Genomic DNA, 26,020 nt, shown 5'->3' on the forward strand with positions numbered 1-26,020 from the left:
AACCAACAAAAGCAAAAATAAACAAATTGGTCTATATCAAACTAAAAAGCTTCTGTGCAGCAAAACGAAAAGGTAACCTATGAAATGAGAGAGAATATTTGCAAACCATGTATCTAATAAGGGGTTAATATCCTAACTATATTAGGAACACATACAGCTCAACAGCAGAAAACAATGTGATTTAAAAATGGGTGAAAGGACTCGCAGAGACAGAAAACAAGCTTATGGTTACCAGGAAAGGAAGGGATAAATTGGGAGTTTGAGATATGCAGACACTAAATAATATATACAAAATAGATCAGCAAGTTTATACTGTATAGCACAGAGAACTATATTCACTATCTTGTAGTAACTTATGGTGAAAAAGAATATGAAAATTGAATATCAAAAATCCTGTATCAAATCATCAAGAACATCTTAAACTTATGTTATATGTCAATTATATCTTAATAAAACTAGGAAAAAGGAACTATAAACAAAATACAGTATTGTTTTTATTTAATATTTGCATATGTGATATTTAGATTGCTTCTTATTTTTTGGATTACACACAATAATGCTGCAACAAACCTCCTAGTACCTGTCTCATTATGCCCATATGTGAGTTTCTCTAGGACCCTTAAGAAGTAACTAGAGCCTAGCAGCTAAGATCATAAAATACAATCATTTATAATGTTTCTGAATATTGCCAAATTTGCCCCCAGGAAGCATATTTTTGCTCAAGCCTTCTGAGAGTCCCCTGACCCTCTCCCACAGTCCATGCTGCCTGACCTTAGCTGATTTCTGTAGTCCTTACAAGTATTTAGTGGTTCATAGATTTTATATATATATTAGTTTCGCTGAGAATGGAATTTGTGGGAATTGTTCTTGGTGCTTTTATATACTTTCTGAGAGAAGAAAAGCTGTTAATTTACACAAGCATGGTTATACTGGGAGTAGGGATTTGGATTACAAGGGCTTGAAAGTATAAAATGCTTGTGAGAGAAATAATACTTCTTGAAGTATACATCTTCCCATTTATAAACATGGTGTGCCTCTTTTTGTCAAATCTTTCTTTATATGCTTGAGGAACAATTTATATTTTTCTCCATAAATGCCTTGCACATGCTTTTACTAAGGGGTCCCTAGGTACTTTGCTATTTGTTGCTATTGAGAATATGATTTTTTCAAAAATATTTCTAATTACACATCACTCATACACAGGAAAATTACCAATATTTGTATGCCAATTTCATAATAAGTTACCTTGTTGAACTCAGGTTCTTAGTTCTGATAGTTTATTTTATTTGATTTTCTAAATGAGCACATTGTCTGCAAATAAAGATTGTTTTGCTTCTTTCTAATCCTCATACCTTGTTTTTCTTCTCTTATCTCACTGCATCGACTCAACATTTCTCAGCCACGATGCTATTACAGTCATACTGGGCAAACAATTTTTTGTTGTATGAGACTGCCCCATGGAGGGCAGGATGTTTAGTATCCATGCCAGCCTACCTCCCCCAAACTCATCTCATGTGCCTAATCATTATTATGCACAAAAATGCCACCCAGGTTTCCAAATGTCCCTGGGGGCAATGGGTCATAGCCTAGTTTAATAAGCTCTGGGCTAGAATCTTCTCTGCATTGCTAAATAATAGTGGTGATGAAGCAATCACTATCTTGTTTTTTTACTTTAAGGACAAAGCTTCTCGAGTTTCACCTTTAGGTTTATGTTTATTGAAGATAACCTTTATTAAGTTACTAAAATTTCCTTCTGATTTGAGCTTGTTTAGAGTTCATAATGTGAACGAGAGTTGAGTGTTGTCAAACAGTACTTTTGCTGCATCTATTGAAGGCCAATACAGAACAAACGGGTTGGCTGTGTTCTATGAAAACCTGTTTAGGGTCACTGAAATTTTCATTTCATACAATTTTCACATGTCGCAAAATAGTAGAGTATTTTCCATCCATATTTAAATGTAAACATCATCCTTAGCTTGCAGGCCATATTTTAAAAGGCAATACGCCAATTTGGCCTGTGGACCATAGTTTGCCAATCCTGATTGAGAGTTTTAGTACTTGCTTTTTGTTTAAAAAAAAAATCATTAAAAAAACTCAACACTTAAAATTTTTAATTGCATATTTTTCTCTTTTTTGCTCATCATGTTCTTAAACCTTGCTTCTTCCTTTTGGGTTTGTTTTTCTTCTTGTTGAAGTATGTCCTTTTATCCTTCTTTTAATCAGATTAATAGGTAACATCTATATAATGGTGATTTGCATGCTAAGCACTGGTCTAAGCACATTACTAAATGAATGCAATTAATCTTTGCAATACTCTATGAGCTAGACCTATGAAACGTGATATCCTATGAAAGTGTCTTTATTTTGCCTTCACTCCTGAATAACAGTTTGGCTGGTATAAAAATTCTAAGTTCGGAAATACTTTCCCACAGCACTTTAAAGATAGTACTATAAAATGTCAATCTGGTTTTTGTTCCTTTGTGGATAATCTGATTTTTCTCTCCAAACAGTTTTGCAATTTTTTTCTTTTCTTTTATCATGAGATGTGAAGTTAAAAAAATATATCCTGTCTACTGCTCAATGGAATTTTTCAACCTGTGGGCTCATGCCTTTCTTCAGTTCTGGGAAATTCTCAGCCATTATTTTTTCTTGCATTGCTTCTCCACCATTCTCTCTAATCTGAATTTCTGGATCTTCTGCTTCTATTCCCCGTGGTGCTTCCCTTTACTTTCTTTCTCTCTCTCTTTTTTTTAGCTCTGCTTATCATTATTATTATTATTATTATTATTATTATTAAAATTGAAGTATAGTCAGTTACAATGTGTCGATTTCTGGTGTACAGAATAACATTTCAGTCATACAAATACACACATATATTCATTTTCATATTTTTTTCATTCTAGGTTACAACAAGATATTGAATATATCCTGTGCTATACAGAAGAAATTTGTGCTTTTTAATTTATTTTACATATAGTAGTTAATATTTGCAAGTCTTGAGCTCCCAATTTATCCTGTCCCACCCCTCCCCCCACCTAGTAACCATAAGTTTGTTTATTATGTCTGTGAGTCTGTTTCTGTTTTGTAGTTAAGTTCATTAATGTCTTCTTTTTTTTTTTTTTAGATACCACATATGAGTGATATATCATATGGTATTTTTCTTTCTCTTTCTGGCTTACTTCACTTAGAATGAAGATCTCCAGATCCACCTATGTTGCTGCAAATGCCATTATTTTATTCTTTTTTATGACTGAGTAGTATTCAATTATATAAATATACCACAGCTTCTTTATGCAGTCCTCTGTCAATGAACATTTAGGTTGTTTGTATGTCTTGGCTATTGTACATAGTGCTGCTATGAACATTGGGGTGCATGTATCTTTTTGATTAGAGTTCCCTCTGGATATATGCCCAGGAGTGGGATTGCTCGATCATAAGGTAAGTACCCTAAAAGCTCCACACAAAAACTACCAGAGCTGATAAAAGAACTCAGCAAGGTAGCAGGATACAAGATTAACATACAGAAATCAGCTGCATTTTTCTTTACACTAACAATGAAATACGAGAAAAGAAAATAAAGAAACAATCCCTTTTAAAATTGCATCCAAAAAAATAAAATACTTAGGAATAAATCTGACCAAGGAGGTGAAAGACTTATATGCAGAGGACTACAAAACACTGATTAAGGAAATTAAAGATGACTTGAAGAAATGGAAAGATATCCCATGCTCTTGGATTGGAAGAATCAATATCGTTATGGCCATGCTGCCCAAGGCAATCTACAGATTTAATGCGATCCCTATCAAATTACCCTGGACATTTTTCACAGGAGTAGAACAAATAATCCTAAAATGTATATGGAATCACAGAAGACCCAGAATTGCAAAGCAATACTGAAGAAAAAGAACAAAGCTGGAGGAATAACCCTCCCGGACTTAATACTACAGAGCTATAGTAATCAGAACAGCATAGTATTGGCACAAAACCAGACACATGGGTCAAGGGAACAGAATACAAAGCCCAAATATAAACCCTTTACTTTTATCTTACTTACTTTTATCTTACTCTACACCTCAGTATGTTGCATTCTGGAATATTTGTTTATTTTATCTTTCTACTCACTAATTTGCTCTTCAGCTCTGTCTAGTTTACTACTGAGCTCATTTTATTTCAAACTTTATAGATAAGCTTGCCACATTCTCCTTCCCAATGATTCCAGTTGGTTCTTTATCATAGTTTTATTGTTGCTATTTCTTCCTTTACCTCTTTAAGGATATAAAAAGCACCTTCTATATCCTTTTCAAATTGCTCTGTTTGCTCTGTTTGCTCAGGAATTTATTCTTCCATTTTCTTTGTGTTCCATGGCTCATTCCTGCTGTCTGCCTTCCTTGGATGCTTTGTGATTCCTGGGCTGAGATCATCCTCAGATTTCTCTCCTGAGCATCCTGGGCAGTAGCACTCTTTGATGTGGCAAGAGGGACAGCTCCTGGTCTCATTCTTTAGAGCTCTGCACATCATTATAGGGTGAGGAGTCCAAGGGACTATGCCTCCCTAGAGCTACTCCTGCCCTTAGAGACCCTGGAATTCCTTGCACAAATGGTCCCAAGCCCACATCCAAAGTCTACATGGGCTTTTTCCCAGGATTCAGACTCTTGAGGGAAGGTTATACGTTGCTATTTGTTCATACTTAAGCCCCAGGGGTGGCCAAGTGGTAGCTGTTTGCAGGGATGTGTACACAGAAAACGGAAGAGCAATCACATGCAAGCATGACAGGCCCCTCGTGATGTGGAACAGAGCCAGACGAAAGGCAGGCCACGGGCAGCCTCGTCCATTGCTGCCACATTCCAGCACGCAATCCCAAGGAGTCTATGAATTTTAAACGTAAACGTGTCCTTTCAATTTTTTTTATAAAGATCTATTTGTGAAAAATATAGAACATATTTTATTGAAGAGATATTAGCTTGATTTATAATTTTTAAAATATCTATATGTATAGTATGTGGGCCTCCATTTGAACCTCTACCCAGGGCCTCACCAACAAGGAAGTAGGCCTGACTCATGGAGGTTTTTATTAATACTTCAACCCCAGGGCTGCCAGGGGCCAGGCTCCAGACTGGGCCTTTGTCTGGTGAAGCATTTCTAAGCCTGTACCTACATCTCTTGTTTTAGAGGGCCTGGCTCCGTTCCTCCTGCAGCTCAACGCTAAGCCTTTATCACACTAAGAGGTAGAGCCCAAGGCGCCAGGCAGGAGGACTTGGCTTAGCCTAGGAGAATTTCTGCCCGCTTCAGTCAACGCAGGTAACACAGGTCTGCCCCCCACCGTTCAGAGTCCCTGCTCAGCACCACAGGTTCCCAGCTATTTCTTTCTTTTAGGGAGAAGGCTTCACTTCTAGATTATGGAAATCTCCTTCCTTGTTAAGGGTGGCTATTAATTTTTTTAAGTTCTTTAAAATGTCTTTTTATTAGTTTTTATCTTTATTTATTTTTTTTTTGAGGGGTAATTAGGTTTGTTTGTTTATTTATTTATTTTTAATGGAGGTACTGGCGATTGAACCCAGGACCTTGTGCATGCTAAGCACGCACCCTACCACTTAATTTTTATAATCTATTTTTTAATGTGTTCAGAGCAGAGGGAAAGATTTCAACATGTTTTTAATCTGTCATCTAGGCCTGCACGTAGAGCCTCTGCTTTAAAGTGCAGGTGCCAAGAATGTTTAATCTGTATTCATAAAGTGAGCCAAGAAACAAGAATCCAAGCTAGAACTCAGATATGAACATCCTCTTTGCCTGTGACGCAGACTTGATCACAGCAATCCATTACAACAGGGAAACAAAAGTAATCTCCTTTTAATAAAAATCATTACAGAGTACCACTTTATCTCCATGGCCTTAGAGGGGTCAGCCTCTCTGGTCCTCAGTTTCCCAGCTACAATCAAATGAGTTCAGTACGCTAATGCCTAGTAATTTCTAAAGGCCCCTCCTCTTGCTGAGCTGTATAGTTTCCACATAATAAGGGCCTAGATCAGAGCAAACTTCTACAATATATGTATGTAGATGCATGACTGAGACATTGTGCTGTACACCAGAAACTGACACATTGTAACTGACTGTACTTCAATTAAAAAAAAAAAGAGTGAATTTCTGAGCCTGGAAGATATAAGCATTTCAGAGATGATATCAAAAGAAATCATCCAAATCATTCAATGAGGTATGTAAGAGAGCCTTGATAAATTACAAGATATTTTAGCAAAGTAAGATCCTATTATTACATATGTTGGAATATACATCCAGTATTATACACTCAAAAAAAGTTTACATGTAAAGATGGAGTATGAATTGCTCAGTGAAAAGAAGCTGATTCACTGGAAGAAAAAGTGAGTGGAAGGAGGTGAGTTGTCAGCAAGTAACCATAAAATTAAGCCAAAATATAACTTCAGCTTCAGGGGAAAAGTACAAGCCTCTGTACAGTGAAAAGGGTATATTTCTCTTTGAACAAATCTATCAGAAATAGTATGAGTCTACGAAGCAGCTCTACTGAGCAAGACATTTTAAATAGCAATACTGTAAACCACAGTTGCCTCTGTGTGCGTCACACCCAAGGACTCAGGAGCACTTGTGGTTCTCAGGACTGTCAACAGCAAAACCTCAAAAGAATTACCAACTCACCCCAAGTAAGCGTAGCCAGGGTCAAGAGCTCAGGGATGGTATCTTGACATACTACATATTCTGGAGAATACGGGTCTGTTTGAACTTCAGCATCCCGATAATCAGTCTGAGTGCCCACAGTATACTTCGAAGGAACAGGTAGGTATTTAGCAGGAGGAGGAGGAAAAGTATATGGCTCTGCCCTAAAAAAGGAAAATTATTCAAAAAGTTAAAACCGGATACAACCACTTAGAATGTGATACAATCAAGTAGAAATAAATCCTTAAGCTGCACTAAGTCCATTCCCCCTTTAAATACTGACAAGCACAAAGTTATGAATCCTTGTAACCAGGATTATGTCCAGTAATCTTGAGAGAATTTCTTTGTTATTCTCACATCTGACAAGAAACTGAAGGGGTATAAAAACCTAGGTCTAGTATCACTGGACAGGGTTGCAATACAGAGCTATGACAGGTGAGTTCTAGGATATCATACAGTTGCTTCTGAACCTGTTCACAGTTGCCACTTTCCTGGTTTCTTTCTTCTCTGCTTTTAGTTACCCACCCAATGTTAGCTATGTGCCTCTAGAAATGTAGGAGCAGAGAAAAGAGAAGAAATGCTTTCTGATTTAAAAAAAACCGCAAGCCTCATCCTAAATAAATGATTCCATAATTAATGCTAGGAATCACTTGTTTAACCATGTGGAAAAGTTACCTCATCCTTTGTACAAAAATTAATTCCAGATATTTTAAAGTATTTAATGTAAAAATGAGACTATAAAAATGCTAATAGAAAGCATAAGTAAATACTCATATCATCTTTGAGTAAGTCTTTTTAAACATGGCTCAGAAGACAAACTATAAAAGGAAATAATCAATAGAATTAAGGTTAAGTTGACACTTTTATACCTCAAAATATCATAAACAACTTTTAAATGTGAATGGCACACTTGGAAATAGGCTTTGCAACATATGTGACAAATAGTTAAACAGCGTTTGTATGTAAAATGCCCTTGTAAATCGATAAGACAGTTAAAAAGCCACAGAGAAATGGGTAAAAGATACTTCAAAAAAACAAAAAGAGTAACAAGCATATGAAAAGATAATGAATATAACTAGTAATTGAAGAAAAGTAAACTAAACAGCAAGATGCCATTTTATTACATCACATAAGCAGAGACTTAAAAGGTTGAAAATACCGAGCATTGATGAGGTTGTGAAGAAACAGGCCTTCTCATAAACTGTTGACGGAAATACAAACATGCACAACCTAACAGGCAACTTATCAATACATATCAAACCCTTAAAATACCCTTTTGCCCCAGCAATTGTACTTTCAGGAATTTATTGTAGGAAATACTTCAACAAGTATGCAAAGATATATGCAACATGTTTATAAAGTCTCACTTATAACAATAAAATCCTACAAACATTTTTTAATGGCCAATTTTTTTTTTAAATGGTTATAACATGAGGTCATCAGGCATCAGCCTTGGACCTATTGTTTTCACTTTTGTTTTTCTCATTCTGTCTACTTTCAAGGGCAGAAAAAATTTTTAATTCACTTAAAAATTCACTTACATGCCTACCCTTATACATAATTTCTAAACCAATAATATGATGGCACATAAGCTTTAATATTTTAGTGCAGCGTTTTGTTTTGAGTTTCCTTCCCTCAACCCTTTTTCCTTCCTGACCCCTCCACACACAGCAGTCCCTTCTCCATATATCCAAGATCTAAGACATAGCCCTGAAGTACTTCTCCCATATTTTTTTCCACACCTATTTCCTACATTGACACTCATAAACACAAAAATAGTGTTATTTTATTGTTTGACTAACATGAACTCGTATTATAAATACACTTTTGAATCTTGCTTTTTTGACTCAACAAGAATTCATGGAAATCTTTCCGAATCTACTCATGTGGCTCTTAAAAAAAAAGTTACAAATTTAAATAATTATCATCAGTAGAATTAAATAATTATCATCAGTAGAATTGTTTTTAAAAAATGGCACATCCATAATGAATTTATCCAGCTATTAAAAGTAACAAGGTAATCTATATGCAGGAACAACCAAAAATGTCTATGATCCAATATAAAGTAGAAAAAAGAACACTATAAAGCAATAGGTATAATAGGAGAACATTTTTATGTTTTTTAAAACTGTGCTATTATGCATAGAAAAATGCCTGGATAGATATACAACAATAACAGCAATTATTTCTGGATACTAGGATTAAAGAGAGGATTTTTTTCATGCTTATAGTTTTCTGAATTTTCTAACTTTTTTTTAACCTGGACATGTACTATTTTTAAAATAAGAAAAAAAATACAGCCACTTCAATTTAAAATAAATCATTTTTTTCTAGTTGGTAGAAGAATTGGTTAAATTACGTAAACAAAAACATAACTTCAAGGACCTACTGTATAGCAGATAGAAGTATATTCAATGTCTTGTAATGAGCTATAATGGAAAAGAATCTGAAAATATACATATATATATATATATATGTATATGTATAACTGAATCACTTTGCCGTACACCTGAAACTAACATTGTAAATCAACTACACTTCAATAAAAAAATTTAAAAACCCAAGAATTAAAAAAAGCAATAACTAAATATAATGACAAAAAAAAAGACTTCCATTATGCAGAACAGTCAAAGGCAATGAGAGGTGCTTATATATGAGTACAGTAAGTACAGCTTAGCTCAAAGAAAAATGAATTTCAAGCCAATTAAAAAGAAGTGTCTATTTGTGGCGGAACAGTACTTTAAATCGTTTCTAATGCTGCATTCTAACAGGTATTGAAATCATTTTTTCAGCCATTGCTATTAATTTCTAAGATATGGAGACAATATTGGTATTTTCAGTTTCTGTTTTCAGCCAAAATTATTCTATAATAAAAATTCTAGTTGAAGAAATAACTTCAAATCAGCTTTATATCATCCCCAATCATATGATTATCATTATAACATATATCATTAGCTTGAATCAAGAGAACAAATTATTGTTGTCCAAATTACATAATTTCACATTTGACCCATCTGATCAAATGTGCTAAGATTCCGGCAAAGCCTGAGGAACCCTTCTGACTAAGCTTTCTGCTGATTTGGGATCCTTCCAGCTGGGTCTGAGGAGAGCATGCAAAGGAGGAGTGCTACTTTAACAGAGGTCCTAGGTAACTTCAGAGTACAGTGTCCCTCCCAACTAACATGTTCTTTTTCTCTTCATTTCAGCTGGTTTTAGGGGAGAGTAAAGTGCTCCTATTCATTCTTCCCCAATCCCCTCAACCCCAGGCAACCAATGGTCTTTTGTAATTTCCATAGTTTTGCCTTTTCCACAATGTCATATAGTTGGAATCATACAGTATGTAGCCTTTTGAGACTGACTTCTTTCTCCTAGTAATATGCATTTAAGTTTCCTCCGTGTCTTTTTATTACGTGATAGCTACCTGCTAGATGTATCCTTTTCTAATAGGAGGGTGTTCAAGTCTCCCACTGTGATAGTGGATTGATATGCTTCTCCTTGTAATTCTATTCGTTTTTGCCACATGTAGTTTGACACTGTCATTAGGCACATATACATTAAGAATTGCTATGTATTCTTGGAGAACTGACCTCTTTATCATTAATGGAATGCTTCTCTTTATCCCTAATAATTTTCTTTGCTTTGAAATCTACTTTGTCTGAAATTATTATAGCTACTGCTGCCTTATTTTAATTAGTGTTAGCATGCTATATTTTTATCTATCCATTTGCTTTTTTGTTTTTTTCTATTATTTTTTATTGAAGTACAGGTGATGTAAAATATAACAAGTTACAGGTATAAAGTACAGTAATTCACAATTTTTAAAGGTTATACTCCATTTGTAGTTATAAAATATTGGCTATATTCCCTGTGTTATACAATATATTCTTGTAGCTTATTTTTTACATAATAGTTTGTACCTCTTAATCCCCTATCTATGTATTGCCCTTCCCCCATTCAGCTCCCCACTGGTAACTATTAGTTTGTTCTTTATATCTGTGAGTCTGTTTCTTTTCTGTTATATTCACTAGTTTGTTGGATTTTTAGGTTTCACATGTGATAATCACAGTATTTGTCTTCCTCTGTCTAACTTCATTTAGTATAATGCCAAGTCCATCCATGTTGTTGCAAATGGCAAAATTTCATTCTTTTTTATAGCTAAGTAGTATTCCTGTCTCTGTGTGTGTGTGTGTGTGTGTGTGTGTATCTCACATGTTTTTAATCCATTTATCTGTTGATGGATATTTGGGTTGCTTCCATCTTTGGCAACTGTAAATAATGCTGCTGTGAACATTGGGGTACACATTTTTTTTGAATTTGTGTTTTTGGGTTTTTTTTCAGACCCAGGAGTGGAATTGCTGGTATGGTAGTTCTATTTTTACTTTTTTGAGAAATCTCCATATTGCTTTCCACAGTGGCTGCACCAATTTACATTCCTGTCAACAGGTACAGGGTTCCCTTTTCTTCACATCCTCACCAACATTTGTCATTTGTGGTTTTTTTGATGATAGCCATTCTGACAGGTATGAAGTGATAAGTCACTGTGGTTTTGATTTGCATTTTCCTGATGATTAGCAGTGTTGAGCATCTTTTCATGTACCTGTTGGCCATCTGCATGTCCTCTTTGGAGAAATGTCTATTCAGGTTTTCTGCACATTTTTAATCGAGGTTTTTGGGGGTTTTTTTGATGTTGAGTTGTATGAGCTGTTTATACATTTTGGATATTAACCCCTTATCCAAATAAGGTCATATCATTTGCAAATATTTTCTCCCATTCACTAAGTTGTCTTTTCATTTTGTCAACTGTTTCCCTTGCTGTGCAAAAGCTTTTAAGTTTAATTAGGTCCCATTATTTTTGCTTTTATTTCCTTTGCTTTACTAGGAGACAGATCCAAAAAAATACCACTATTGTTTGTGTCAAAGAGTGTTCTGCCGTTCTGCCTATAGTTTCTTCTAGGAGTTTTATGGTTTCAGGTTTTACATTTAGATCCTTAATCTATTTTGAGTTTATTTTGCTTGTTTTTTGGTCTTCTTTGGTGGGGAAGGTAATTAGGTATATTTATTTACTTCTATTTTTTTTTTGATGGAGGTACTGGGAATTGAACCCAGGACCTCGTGCATGCTAGGCATGTGCTCTACCACTGAGCTATACCCCTGCCTTGAGTTTATTTTTGTAGATGGTGTTGGAGAATGTTGTAATTTCATTCTTTTACATGTAGCTGCCTGGTTTTCCTAGCACAACTTACTAAAGAGACTGTCTTTTCTTCACTGTATATTCTTGCTTCCTTTGTCAATTGACCACAAGTGAGTGGGTTTATTTCTGAGCTCTCTAATCTGTTCCAGTCTATTCATTTACTTTTAATGTATGTGTGTCTTTATATCTAAAGTAGGGTCCTTATTGACAACATTATAGTTGGTTCTTGTTTTTTTGACCCACTCTGACAATATCTGTCTTTTAATAGGTGCCTTTAGATTACTGATGGTCAAAGTGATTATTGATAGCTGGGTTAATATTTACCATATTTGTTACTGTTTTCTATTTGTTGCACTTGTTCTTTGTTCCTATTTTATCTTCCAATCTTTTCTGCTTTTTGTGATTTCAATTGAACATTTTATATGATTGCATTTTCTCTTATTAGCACATCAGTTATACTCCTTTTTTAAAACATTCTTTAGTGATTGCCCCAGAGTTTGCAAAATACAAATAACACTACATCACTTCTCAAGTAGTTTAAGTATGTTATAACAACAAAGTAATCCTAATTGTTCCCTTTTATCTCCTTTATCACTGCTGTCACTCATTTCACTTATATATAATGAATTATCCAACTCCAGTCCCCTTTAGCCATCCTGTCCCATCTGAAGGGGAAGAAAAAACAACTGAAAAACACTCACAAAGTTCACAGTCCAGAGGCAAAGGCTCACTAAAAGAAAGGCCTAATCATAGGCTGGCCTTGTTAAGAAGAACAGAGTGCTCTGGCATATTTCAAAATGATTCCTTTTTCCCTCTTCCTGCCAGAAGCATGTGGGGATTTTTCTCCAATATTTACTGTGAGAACTCTGTTGGACTCTTAAAGGTAAATCACTAAATTCTGGGAGCCCCCCATGACTGGGTCCTCCTGGAGTTTTTCACTCTCAGAGTTTTTCACATTGAACCTCCAGCAATTTGTCAATTATAGTTCAAGTTCTCCTACCTGGGAATGGTACTCAGGGAAGTTTCTACTCATGACTGTCTGTTCTGGGTAGCTATTACTCGCTATATTTGCCTGTCTCTCTCATAATCTTCGGTTAGTGGCAACTTGCAAGCTCCTTGCAAGTGGAACTGGAAACCACTATTGAACATTTAAAACATATTAACTTTTTAGCTCTTCGCCATGATGCTTACATAGAGCCTAAAGTAAAGGCTCTAACAGCTAGCCATGGAAAGGGCATGGCTGGAGAAGGCCACTTTTCCCAGACAAATCCATCCCTGCTAAGAAAAGATGGAATTACCCTTCCTGCTCAAAAGTTCAACCCTGCCAGTATTCTGGAGTTGACTTCACACAGGGAATACTGATTCTTTCTTAAAAATTTCTAAGAAAGAAAGAGACTATCTAGAATGTCAACTGTCATAGTTTACCTCTCAATGGAAATCTTTATCCCTTATGTCACAATTATTTAGGAAGAAGTGGAGAGACCCAGAGTTCATCACTGTAGACCTCAGAACTCCCCAGAATTAACTAGACAACTTTTAGACCAAATACAATTACAACCTCCAAAACAGGTGATCCAGGGAGCTTGCTTTTAAAGAATTACCAAAAGTATCTATAGGGAGCCACCTGTCTCACAGCTTCTCCTTTGTTCATACAAAGCATTTCATAGAAAACAAGCCTGCAGTTGTTTCCAAGTAAAGTGAAAACACACAAAGTTACTCTGTCAAGGGAGACAACAGAGGATCTTTTCTCCGTCCACGTAAGAGCCAAAGGTATCCATACACAGTCTTGAAAACTTAGAGGCAAACTGGGAAAATAGTTGGCACTTATCGTGAGGATTACAGAGATTTGATAACATATATCCTATCATAAGATGTTGTATCATTAGGAGTAACCATATCTTTAAATGCATGTTTGAAAGCCAAGCCCTATCTAACTTTCTATTCAGATGTCTGAGACAGTAAAAAAAGGTTTCCTGTTCATTTCATGAATACCTTGGGGTTTGTTTTTTTTTTTTTTGCTAATAGAAATATTAAGTTATATTGACAAGGGAAAGAGTAGAGCAAAAATTAGATTTTCAATGGGACCATTACCAAACCTGCTATCTTGCCCTAAGAAAACAAGACCAGGGAACTGCACAATAATCCCAGATTCAGTCTTTGTCCTTTTCTTCCCTTTCACCTTGGTTCACACACTCTGTGGGACAAACACCATGTCTCATGTATCTTTGTATATCATATTGCCTTGTGTAGATCAGATGATAATTAAATTATAAAATTCCAGTATTCAAAAAATATTTTCACTGATTAGTTTTCTTGATAAAAGGAAGAACTGTTGTCAAATAAAGTGTGTGTTTCAGAGAAGCTGAAGAGGACATTTAAAGCATTTTCAACTTTTATTTTTATCATAACTCATAATAAGAAATATATTTTAATACTATACCATTATACACATATGTATATATGTATCTATCTAAAACAAAAGTTATAAGCAAAAAACAACTCACCCTCAATATATCTGATACTTTTGATTATTTTCGATTCTTTTTTGTGTTTTAAAATGCTGCTTATGACCCACCAGAAGACCTTCCAATGGTTTGCGATCCACAGTTTAAAAATACTGATTCAAAGAACTATCTTCTGGAAACAAATATGGAAGCAAATAATAAATAAAATAAACTAGGGGAAAAAGTTTTAAAATAATGGTTACTTACCTGTTTGCCGCATAAACAACATTGAATGGCATATGTTGATAAAATGGAAGGAAAGGCCTAGAGGAGAAAGGAAAACACAAACATATGGGACTTTTGCATTGTGTGCACTCTGAGCATTCTTCCAATGCTAATATTTGTTCCTTGAAATCAGTGAGTTTGACTATCTTGTATGGCAGTATTCCTCAAACTTTGGTATACACAAAATCATTGGGGACCAGGAAGATTCTTATTTAGAATGCAAATTCCCAGGTCTAGCCCAGAAGATTCAGCAGATACAAGATAGAGCCAATGAATCTACATTTTGAATAAACATCCCAGGGTTTTCTCTGCAGATGGGAAACAAGCCACACTCTGAGAAACAGTGCCCAATACTTGGGCTTCAGCTGGTTGGTAGCGTCCAGCAACTTCTCAAGTTTCCTGAGCCATTCTGAAATTCCCAATGATTTAGTCTAAAAACCTTCCCCCACAAAAGTCTAGGAATTGAGTATAGTGCATCAAGAATTTAACATTTCTCTGAAAAAATCAGCATCATAAAACTTCCACAAGGAGGTTGCTTATAAATAATGTGGATTACAAACTTACTTTCTCAAATACATTTATGATATCAAGACAATTTTGCTGACACAGGTAAGACCTATAGGGAAATCTTCATCTTATTTTAATCTGATCTGAGTCTATGATTATCATATGAATATTAATCACAATGAAACAAAGTGAATCTTTTGACCATGTTGGTTTGGCAACATTCACACAAAGAGAGCAAGTGTCACCTATTTGGCCACTTTCAACAATTTCCCCTGCACTCTGGCTGCCATGCTGTCTCTGCTGTATCTCACTTCTTCCATGACTTCATTTTGTCCTCAAACATGCACTCCTATTTGCAGTACCTCCAAGGTCAGGCAGACCTAGTTGGAATCCCAGCTCTGCCACTTGCTAATTTTTGTGACCTTGAGCAATTTACTTCTCCTCTCTTGGTCTCAGCTTCCTTACTGATCAAATGGGGATAATATATCCTCTTCCATATTTCTGTTCTGAAAATTGATTATTTTATATGTAAAGCACTTATAAAATGATGCCTGGCACACCGTGTGCACTTAAAAATGATAGCTGCTATCATTATTACAAAGAAGTCTCTAATAATATTAGGGCTCATATTCATCGGTGATTATTTCCTACCTTTCAAAATATTTATAGCGATTCTTTCCAGTAACATCAGGATCTTCACAAACTTCTTTAGGCATCTGAAAAGAAGTGTCAGTTCTAAAATGAAGCAGGAAAACATTATTTAAGTCTAGCATATCATTTCTAAACATAATTTCTATTTCATATTTCTATGTCTGTAAAGTAGGAGATACACAGGGTATCTCAGACTGAGAGCAAAGTCTTCTATAACATGCATCGGAGGGCCCTACATCTCAGACTAGAATAATTACTTTCCCTGAGCCAGGAAACCAGGAGCCAACAAGAGGAACTGAGAGCTAATACATGAGTAGATTTATGAAATCCCACATACAAAAATACCCACTTTTGGTTAATAGCACATGAGAGTCACTAAGTTTTAAAAAACAACTTTTTATGTCTAGGCTGTAAGGTAGCATTTTTAAAGGAGATTTTCTAGGTATGAACTTGTAAATAATTAAAAGAATAAGGAATTCAAGAGACTTATGTCAGAAGGTGCTTTAGCTACAAGTCTCCAAGAAATATTATTTGGGTACCAGTAGAAAAGAACACATGCAATTCCTAAGATGGAGCAAAGAAACAACAATTCAGTCACTCTACCTTTGGTGGCAAGTTGTCACTTAATATGCATATTCACCCCAACTTTCTGAGAACACCTACTAACCAATAAACCTATAACCACTGCTCCTGAATCAGGCTCGTTCTGGTCCAAGGGGTTAAGAAAGAGATTTTGAGCTCAACTGGCCTAGGTATAATATAGCAATTTTACAATTTAAAATAATGCAGAATGGGGTGGGGAGGGATAAATTGGGAGCTCAGGATTTGCAGCTACTAACTCTACATAAAACATATAAGCAGCAGGGTCCTACTGCATAGCACAGGGAACTATATTCAACATCTTGTAATGGCCTAAGATGAAAAAGAATATTAAAAGGAATATATATATATGTATAACTAAATCACTATGCTGTACACCAGAAATTAACACAATATTGTGAATCGACCCAACTTCGATATAAAATAAATAAATGTTAAAAACAAAATAGCTCAGAATGAATAAGTTAAAATTTGAGGAAGAAAATGCGTTTATTAAAAACACGAGTAGCAGCCGAAGTTACCCGACACTTACGCAGCAAATTGCTGGAGGGCTTCTCGGTGTCTCTCCTCATGTCCCTTCCACTCCCGACTGATGAATGATGGAACAGGGTCTGCCTTACTCCAATATACAGAATATCTTGGATAATGGAACAGGCTACTGAACATGGTTCTAAATCTGGGAACCCTTCTCTAATGTTAGGGCAGGAATGAAGGGGGAAAAAAAGGACAAAATTACACCATAAGATTTTCTAAAGAACTTTACTACTGGTAACTTTTAAAAGGTACAAAACAGTGTATATGGCATAGAAAGAGGGCTGTTGGTATATGCATAGAATATCTCTAAAGGATACTCAAGAAACTGATGACAATGGATGATTATGTGAAAAAGGCTGAGGGTAGCATTTATTTACACTGTATATGCTTCTCTACTACTTGAATTCCTTCAACACAAGCACATATTACTTTTCTCATTGAAATAATTCAGGTTATAATGAGTCCTTTATTCACTATTAGTTAATTAATCCTCACATTGGGCCACAAGAATTAAGATACCTGGTCCCCTGTTAATCATGGCAAAACAACTTCTGCGGAATATAAAATCCAGGGGAGATTTGGTGATCACCCAACCCAGTCAGCATGGTCAGCGAAACTGGATAGTTCAGGTTCACCTGGCTGCCTGAGTCGATGAATCAGACCTACCAGTTTGCTTTGAATCAGGGTGGCCTGAATATTTGCCTGGTTGTGGTCTTTCTCACTTGACACAATATACAACGGATCTGTGAAATAAACAACAAAGGAGCATAAGGAATAGAACGTATCTACCCCTAGGCTAAGAATAATGATAAAGCAATGTAATTTCTTAATTTGGAAAACAAATTAGAAAATGTAGCTACTGCCTTATTCTGCAGCAGTTCATAGCCCTGTTACTCTGCCGCCAGTGAGAGTCTGTGAGATGCATTTCTCTTCTGTGTATTTCGAAGTCAGTTTATAGACTCAAAATGCAAAAGGAGGCCAACCACGTTCTTAGGCACCACCGTCTAAACAGGCTCTCTTCTCTCCTAGGAACAAACTGCTTTCTGGGTCTGGATAGCCCGGGAAATCCTCCAAGAAGAAAAACCACGTATACACACACTACAACAATCTGCAAGTGAAAGAGACAATAAATTTGGGTACTACCTCCCACATTCAGTTCACAGGGAAGATACAAACTCTTAACAGTGTATCACCCAGAACTGGTAGACAGAGTAAGAAAATGTCACTCTCTAATAAGACATAAGATCAGCGATCTTCAGAATTCATCCCTTAAGATGGGACTAAGTTATTTCTCCAAAGTTCAACAAAAGACTGCCCTGCTGTTATAAGTATGTATTTGTTAGATCTGTCTTTAAAGTGACGAAGAATATTCATGATTGATTATACCATCTCTTAAAATCCAACACTGTGACATTAAATTCATAAATGACCTTCTGATACAGACTTTGATTTCTCAAGTACACATGACTTGAGACTTGTTCTTAAGTACACATCTCTTGAGAAACAAATATCTTGAGCAACTAGTCCAGACTAGTAACATATATTTCTCCACAGAAATTAATAAATTGGTATTGTGATTTAGAAATAAGTCTCTCTTGAATTCAGATGATGAGTTAATTTCCAGAACCTAGTAACTCCTCGGTTACCCAACACAAATGATTTACTGGATGCAGACATTTGATAGTCCCACCAAGTTTGAAAAGCAACAGGAGGCTCAGACTCTGTTTATTCCTTCATTCAGGAAAAAAGTTTTTTGACTGGCTATTGTGTTCAAGGTGCTTGGAACACATCAGCAAAAAGATAAAGATTCCTGCCTTCATGGGTGAGAGAGAATAAACAACAACATAACAAATGAGAAAATTATATAATATGTTAGAGGTAATAAGTGCTACTAACAAACCAAAGAGGACAACAGAGTAAGGGAGAATGGGTTGCAGTTTTACAGAGGGTGGTCAGGGCAGGCCTCACTGAGGAGGTGACAGCTAAGGAGACTTGAAAGCCACGGGTCAGCTCTATGTCATCTGGAGAAAGAGCGTTACCGGCAGAGGAAACAGAGTGAAGGCGCTAGGACGGGAGCATGCCCTATATGGCTGAAGAACAGCAAAGAGATCAGTATGGCTGAAACAGTGTGAGAGAAAAGAGGAGCAGATGAAAGCATAGAGAAGTTACCAGGGGCCTAGCTCACATAGGACTTTGCAGGCCACTGAACAGACTTTGGCTTTTAATCTGAGTGAGATGAGGACCCTCTCTGTAAGATTCTGAGGCAAGGAGTGACAAAATCTGACTGATGTTTTAAAATACTCATTGTGGCTGCCCAGGTAAGAAGACTGCACGAAAGCAACAGGAGAGACACAGAGACCTATGAGGAGGTTCAGACAGTGATCTGGGGGAGACGATGGTGGTTTGCACTATGATGGTAGCAACAGATGTAATAAAGTGGCAGGATTCTACATATATCTTCAAAGCAGAGCAGAAAGTACTTGTGAACGGACTGGCATGGTGTGAGAGAGACAGAGGATGCAACGATGGCTCCACGATTTTTTGACTCAGCAACTAGAGGATGGGGCTGGCATCAACTGTTATAGGAAGGCCTATGGTGGAGCAGGCTTGTGGGGATAACATTAGAAAAGCATGTTTGAGGTGTCTGTTATATATCCTAGTGGATGTAAAGTAAGCAATCTGATATACAAGTCTAGAGATTGGGAGAGAAGTCTAGACTGTGGATACACATTAGGGAGTCATGAGCCTTTAGATATAGACTTCTTTAGCTGCATCACCCAAATCTACATCTGTGAGTTAAGTTGAGAAGCGATGGAAACTGGGCTCATCAGGAATGAAGAGGCCAGATTTTATGTCCTCAAATTATAGGCAACTTACTTTGAAGGCAGAATGAATACACTTGTTTAAACAGAAGGAAGAATATAGCTTCAACATCTCTGATACACTGGGAATAGTATGGGGCAAAATGAAATTTCCACATTATTTTGTTTTAAGTGATTTAAAAGATATCACTGGGTCAATGGTTGCAATTGTGCTGTTCATCTGAAATTAGTTTCACCCACATTTCCCCTAAGTCTGAATAATAAGTAATAAACCATTCTCCTCTTACTTCCATAAGGAGTATACGGACACATCTACAGAAACATTCTTGCTATCTACAGAAGATAATGACACACAATATTGTATGATGTATGACTATACATTCTGTAATGTATCCTACAACTCTGCTCAAAATCAGTGCTCAAAAGACAGTAGAGAGGCCTCTGAGATGCCCAGGTAGTAGCAGGCACCAGGTTATCACTTGCTCACTCCTAGACAAATATCAAGTGCTTCATATGCAATATTCCTTTTAATCTCACAAAAACCCAATGAGGTTGGCCCTAGGCCTCCATTTTATAGGCAAGGAAACCGAGGCTTCAAGAAGTCAGCAACTTGGGGGACAAGATGCTGGAGTAGGAGGAGGTGAAGCTCACCTCTCCCTACAAACACATCAAAAATACATCTACATGTGGAACAATCCTCACGGAAAACTAACAGGAAACCGGTAGAAGAACTGCTATATAACCAAAGCTGGAAGAACTCCACATAACTGGGTAGGATGGGGGAGTAGAGTAGAGACCTGCACCCCTGGGAAGGACCTGGAAGGAAGAGATGGTCCACACAGGTGGATCTTTGCCCCAGAGAGCCAGCGAGTGGAGCCACAATTTGAGCCCCCTTGTCCTGGGATCCTGCACGGAGGAGACAAGCCCCCTTACCTGCTGGGAAGTCCTTTGAGACAAACAGAAGAACTGGAAAAGCTTAGACTCTACCAGCAAGGAGTGCATGCTTGCTAACAATCAGGGCCGAGAGAGACTTGCACTGGTGGCTGCCACCCTGTGGCACTCCCCAATCTGAAGGGGCAGACACCCTGGCCCCATTCACTTAACACCACAGCCTGGTGTGAGATTTGGGCAGAGACTCGGTCTAGTTATGCAGAGGGCCTGTGGTGTGATCCAAGGCGAGCTGTGGCGCCCATTATCAGTGCGCACACGGGCAGACATGGTAAGCGCAGGCAGCACGCAGCACCACGAGAACACGCAGCAGGGGAGCACTGAATCTCAGCCAGATAGGCCCTGGGCACGAGTACACAGTGGTTTGTTCCCAACAAGAATGCCCCGGCTCTGCCCACTCCACACCACAGCCTAGCTCCAGATCTGCGGCAGACAGGTCCTGGGATAAGACTACCACAAAGGCAGCCCAGATCTCAGGTGGCAGAGCAGCCACCCCAGTTCCTGCAGCCACAACACCCTGACCCCCAGCCCCAGCAGTCCTGAAGGAAAAGAACAAAACTGGAGACATAACCATTCCAGACTTCAAACTATCCTATAAAATTACAGTAACCAAAACAGTGTGATATCTGCACAAGAAAAGACACATAGATCAATGGAACAGAGTAGAGCCCAGAAATAAATCCATGCACCTACAGTCAATTAATTTACAACAAAGGAGCTAAGAATATACAGAGACAAGACGTTCTCTTTAACAAGCAGTGTTGGGAAAGTTGGACAGCTACATGTAAATCAATGAAATTAGAACACTTCCTCACATGATACACAAAAATAAACTCAAAATGTTCTGAAGACCTAAATATACGACATGACACTATAAAACTCCTAGAAGAGAACACAGGCAAAACATTCTCTGACATAAATTGTAGCAATATTTTCTTAGGTCAGTCTCCAAAGGCAAAAGAAATAAAAACAAAAATAAAGAAGTAGCACCTAATCAAACTTAAAAGCTTTTGCACAGCAAAGGAAAACAACAAAATGAAAAGACAACCTACAGAATGGAAGAATATATTTGCAAAGGAACAACCAACAAGGGGTTAACAACCAAAATACACAAACAGCTCATAAATACAAATGAATAATACAAATGAATCTATATACCCCCAAAAAAACCCTCAATATTGAACAAACAACTCAATCAAAAAATGAGCAGAAGACCTAAATAGATATTTTTCCAAAGAAGACATAAATGACCAACAGGCACATGAAAAGATGCTCATCACCAACCATCAGAGAAATGCAAGTCAGAACCACAGTAAGGTATCACCTCACTGTGGTCAAAATGGCCATCACCAAAAAGTCTACATATAATAAATTCTGGAGAGGGTGCAGAGAAAAGGAACCCTCCTACACTGTGGGAATGTAAATTGGTGCAGCCACTGTGGAAAACAGTATGAAGTTTCCTTTAAAAACTAAAAATAGAGCTAGCACATGATCTGGCAATCCCACTCCTGGGTATATATCCAGAAAAATGAAAACTCTAATTTGAAAAGATACCTGCACCTCATCATTCATAGAAGCAGTATTTACAATTCCCAAGACATGGAAGGAAGCCAGTGCCCATCAACAGGTGACTGGCTTAAGAAAATGTGGCATTTATACACACACGTACATAGACACAATGGAATCTAACTCAGCCTTTAAAAAGAATGAAATATTGCCATTTGCAGCAACATGAATGGACCCAGAGAATATTACTTAGTGAAGTAAGTCAGACAGAGAAAGACGAATATCATATGATGTCACTTATATGTGGAATCTAAAAAATAATATAAATGAATCTATATACAAAACAGAAGACTCACAGAGAACAAATTTATACTCATCAAAGGGGAAAGGGAGCGGGGAGGGATAAATTAGAAGTATGAGATTAACAGATATAAACTGCTTTACATAAAATAGATAAGTAACAAGGATTTACTGTATATTAAATATCTTTTAATAACCTTATAATAGAAAATAATCTGAAAAATATATACAATTGAATCATTTTGCTGTATCCCTAAAACTAACACAATATGGTAAATCGACTATACTCCACGAAATTAATTAAAAAATAAAATAAAGAAATTAGCAACTTATTGATTGGCAGTTAAGATTTGAACACCAATCCTTCTAGCCCCAGGCTTAATGTTATCAAAAGCCCATGAATTTTATGGGGGAAATTTTCCCATGAAAATCATGAAAGAGCCCATCAACCAATTTTCCTGTGTTGTGGAAACAGTTCTAACATAGAAGTTGTCACAACCAAGTAATGGTGAGAGAGAGGAAGTGTTTCAAAACTCAAGACATAATGATTTCTTTTAGGGAACAGTATAAAAAATTGCAGATTCTGGGGGGAAAGAAAGGAAGAAAGAGCTCATGATAAACTCAGAAAATATTTTAAAATATTTTTGGAAGCTGGGGAAAATATATCATATTTAAAAGACTTTAATTAGCAGGACAGTAGCATGGCTACTAATTCACCAACAAATGTACAGATGTAAGCAATCATCACATATTCCCAATGCCAGGAAATGGCTACCCTAAAGATTCCCATCCAAAGGAGACCCTGGGAATCCCAGAGGAGATACCACATGGTTAAAAGGAATACAAGATTCAGGTGAAGAGGGTGGGGCTACAGAGGGCAAAACTGGAGGAAAAAATTATGCTTTACTGATTATAATTATTGTAGTACTAAATTCAATCACTCAACAAATAATTCTTATTAAATTATTAGGCACATAAGTACCAGTACTGGAATAGGTGCTGAGAAGGCTACAAAAATGTACGGAAGAACTTAAAGAACTCAGGGAAATTACGGTCTAGTAGAAGAGACAGAACATAAATGAACATAAAGCCAGGGCTTTAAAATAAACTGGGGCTTTACTGGCCTAAAGAAACTAGCGGACCTAGTTTATAAAAGATATTTTGATGGCTAAAAATAAGCTTAAAGAAAAAGGGAAACCTAAAAACAAAGGTGAGATAAACTGGCCCTTCTTTACTAGAATGCCAAATTCGGAGTTGCCCAGAGAATGGAAGCGGGAAGGTCATTCTATTTGGGCATTTTATGCAATTTGAACGCAGGCGTATTGAGTGAATCTCCAAGCCTGCAAATCATTGCATACTTTACTGGATACCAAAATCCCAAGAACTGGTTTTAGGAAAATCGCTTAGCGCAAGTTAGTAGGAAAAGAAGAGTCAGGTGGCCCCGCTGGGTGCTCTGAGAAGCAGAGCACACCTGTGGCTTCCAAGACGTCCCTGAGAGCACCGCCACCTGGAGGGCTTGAAGCTGCCCCCGCCCAAAAAAACACAACCGCGGGCAAGGGATCTATCTGTCCTGAGGGTTGTCTTGTCGACCGCGCTCCTGACCAGGTCCCACCGTCTCGAAGCCTATATGGCCCAGGAGTCGACAACTCAGGAGGGACGTCTGGAGCCGCCCTTACCGTACAGGAAATCATACGTTCGATTGGCAGAGACGTTGCCCCAGGCCCCCGATCTCCCTCCGCACCACCTGGTTTGAGACACCTGCGGCTTGGCCTGGGGCTCCTCGATGGTCACTGTGTGACTCATAGTGCCGGCTCTTCACTGTGCCTAGCGGGGATAAACTAGTGCGACTTAGCTGCTCTGTGCACCGTAGCTATGGTAACTCCTGGGAAGCGCTGGAGGGGAAGGACCTGGCTAGGTTACAGAGCTAAAGGAGAAGGGAGGGGCGGGGCTGGCGTGGGAGAGGAGGAGCCGGGTGACGACAGGAGGGGGGCGGGGCGAGGAGCGGGAGAGGAGGGGCTAGGTGAACGTACGGGGCGGGGCTCGTGCAGGGAGGGGCGGGGCTGGCGTGGGAGGGGAGGAGCGCGATGACGATAGTAAGCGTTGGGGGGAGGCGCAGGAGCGGAAGGACTGGAAACCGCAGATCCCAGGAGCTTTGAGGGGTGGGGGAAGGGAAGGGGAAGGCAGGAAGGTGGACCAGAAGGGCAGGCCTAGGGAGGGGATCGGAGAGGGAAGAGTGGGGCTGGGAGGGACAGCCTCACTTCCCACTATGCTTCTGACACCTAGCCGCGAGTTTTAGGACGCCCACCCAAGGTCAACGCCATTTGGCCGCAGACTGGGGAAACGGCTGCTGCTCAAATCCAGAAGCAGTTTGTTAGTAACACTCCGTCGCCTCCTTAGAAACTCCTTGGGAAATCTCAGAACCTTCTAGAATAGTTCCGGGCTTTCATTTCAGACATCCCGTTTCCACAGGACTTGTTCTTGGAGCTGAGAATCGCGCTCTAACCTTGGGCTTAGGCATACTAGGAGCTCTGGCCCCGGGTATCTGCGTTTGGGGTGGGTTGGGTAATAACTGCTGATCCTCCTGCTGCTGCCGCTGGGCTTTAAATCAGCTGTATGTGATGTGGTGTAGTATGCACTGATTCTGCTTCATAAAATTTCTACGGAAAATTTTTAACATAGGCAAAAGTGAATCCACTTTTGGTAATGAGCCCTCATTAACCAGCACCAAGAATCAACAATTATCAACATTTTACCAATCCAGTTTGACTCCTCTCCTAACCCGTTTTTTGCTTGAGTATTTTAAAACAAACCCCAGACATTGGTCACCCTTAAATTAATCAGCATCTAAAACTGATAAGGATTTTTAACTTAGTCACCATTGTCACACTTAAAATTCCTTCATATCTCATATTCAAATTTCTCTAGTTAAGTCTAAGATGTCATTAATACTTGGTTCTCCTCAAAAGATCCAAAAGAAGTCTTCACATTGCATTTTGGTATCTCTTAAGTCTTTTATTCTAGAACAGTGAATTTGTAATACCTTCAATAATTTTCTTTATTACAGACGTGTATATATAATACATACAATATAGATATTCATACACTGATGTGTATGGATATACACATGTAATATACATACATGTATATATTGTATGTATATGTACATATATTACATAATATACAAATTATATATATACATGTCCATACACAGACCTGTGTATTTATGTGCACCCATATAATAGACACATGATATAGATGCACATCCATACCCAGATCTGTGTATAAATGTGCACCCGGTTAACAGACACGTGATGTGAGTACACTTTGCCTCCACCCCCAGGCCTCTGTGTGGAGGGGCACTCGTTCTCAGACACATGACATGGGGTGTGCCTCCACCCCCAGGCCTGGGGCTGGAGGGGTACCCCGACTCATAGACACATGACACAGGGTGCACCTCCACCCCTAGGCCTAGGGATTGATTGATTGATTTACAACTCAGGTTCCTTGCGCCCTGGTTGATTGGGAGCTCAGGTTCCTTGTGTGCTGGG

At 37.9% G+C, this 26,020-nt stretch overlaps 1 protein-coding gene across 4 annotated transcripts in view; it reads right to left on the reverse strand.

Annotated features, from left to right (window-relative positions):
• The window catches only part of CFAP91 (cilia and flagella associated protein 91), a 72,604-nt gene extending 48,191 nt beyond the window's left edge, over positions 1-24,413 (reverse strand). For 3 of the 4 annotated variants that reach the window (XR_012074244.1, XM_006210348.4, XM_072964388.1), the window contains exons 1-6: positions 24,149-24,413; positions 17,563-17,639; positions 16,895-17,052; positions 15,763-15,846; positions 14,587-14,643; positions 6,667-6,848 (exon numbers count right to left, since the gene is read on the reverse strand). Coding sequence is in view for 3 of the 4 variants with exons in the window: in XM_006210348.4 (XP_006210410.1) it covers positions 6,667-6,848; positions 14,587-14,643; positions 15,763-15,846; positions 16,895-17,052; positions 17,563-17,639; positions 24,149-24,275 (685 nt within the window). In the remaining variant the exon portion in view is untranslated. Of the gene's footprint in view, positions 1-6,666; positions 6,849-14,586; positions 14,644-15,762; positions 15,847-16,894; positions 17,053-17,562; positions 17,640-23,943; positions 23,964-24,148 lie in introns of those variants that run through there. The other variant, XM_072964403.1, reaches the window with a different exon arrangement.
• Between the last annotated feature and the right edge of the window lie 1,607 nt (positions 24,414-26,020).

Source organism: Vicugna pacos, chromosome 1 (genome assembly GCF_048564905.1).
Source record: "Vicugna pacos chromosome 1, VicPac4, whole genome shotgun sequence".
Taxonomy (NCBI): domain Eukaryota; kingdom Metazoa; phylum Chordata; class Mammalia; order Artiodactyla; family Camelidae; genus Vicugna; species Vicugna pacos.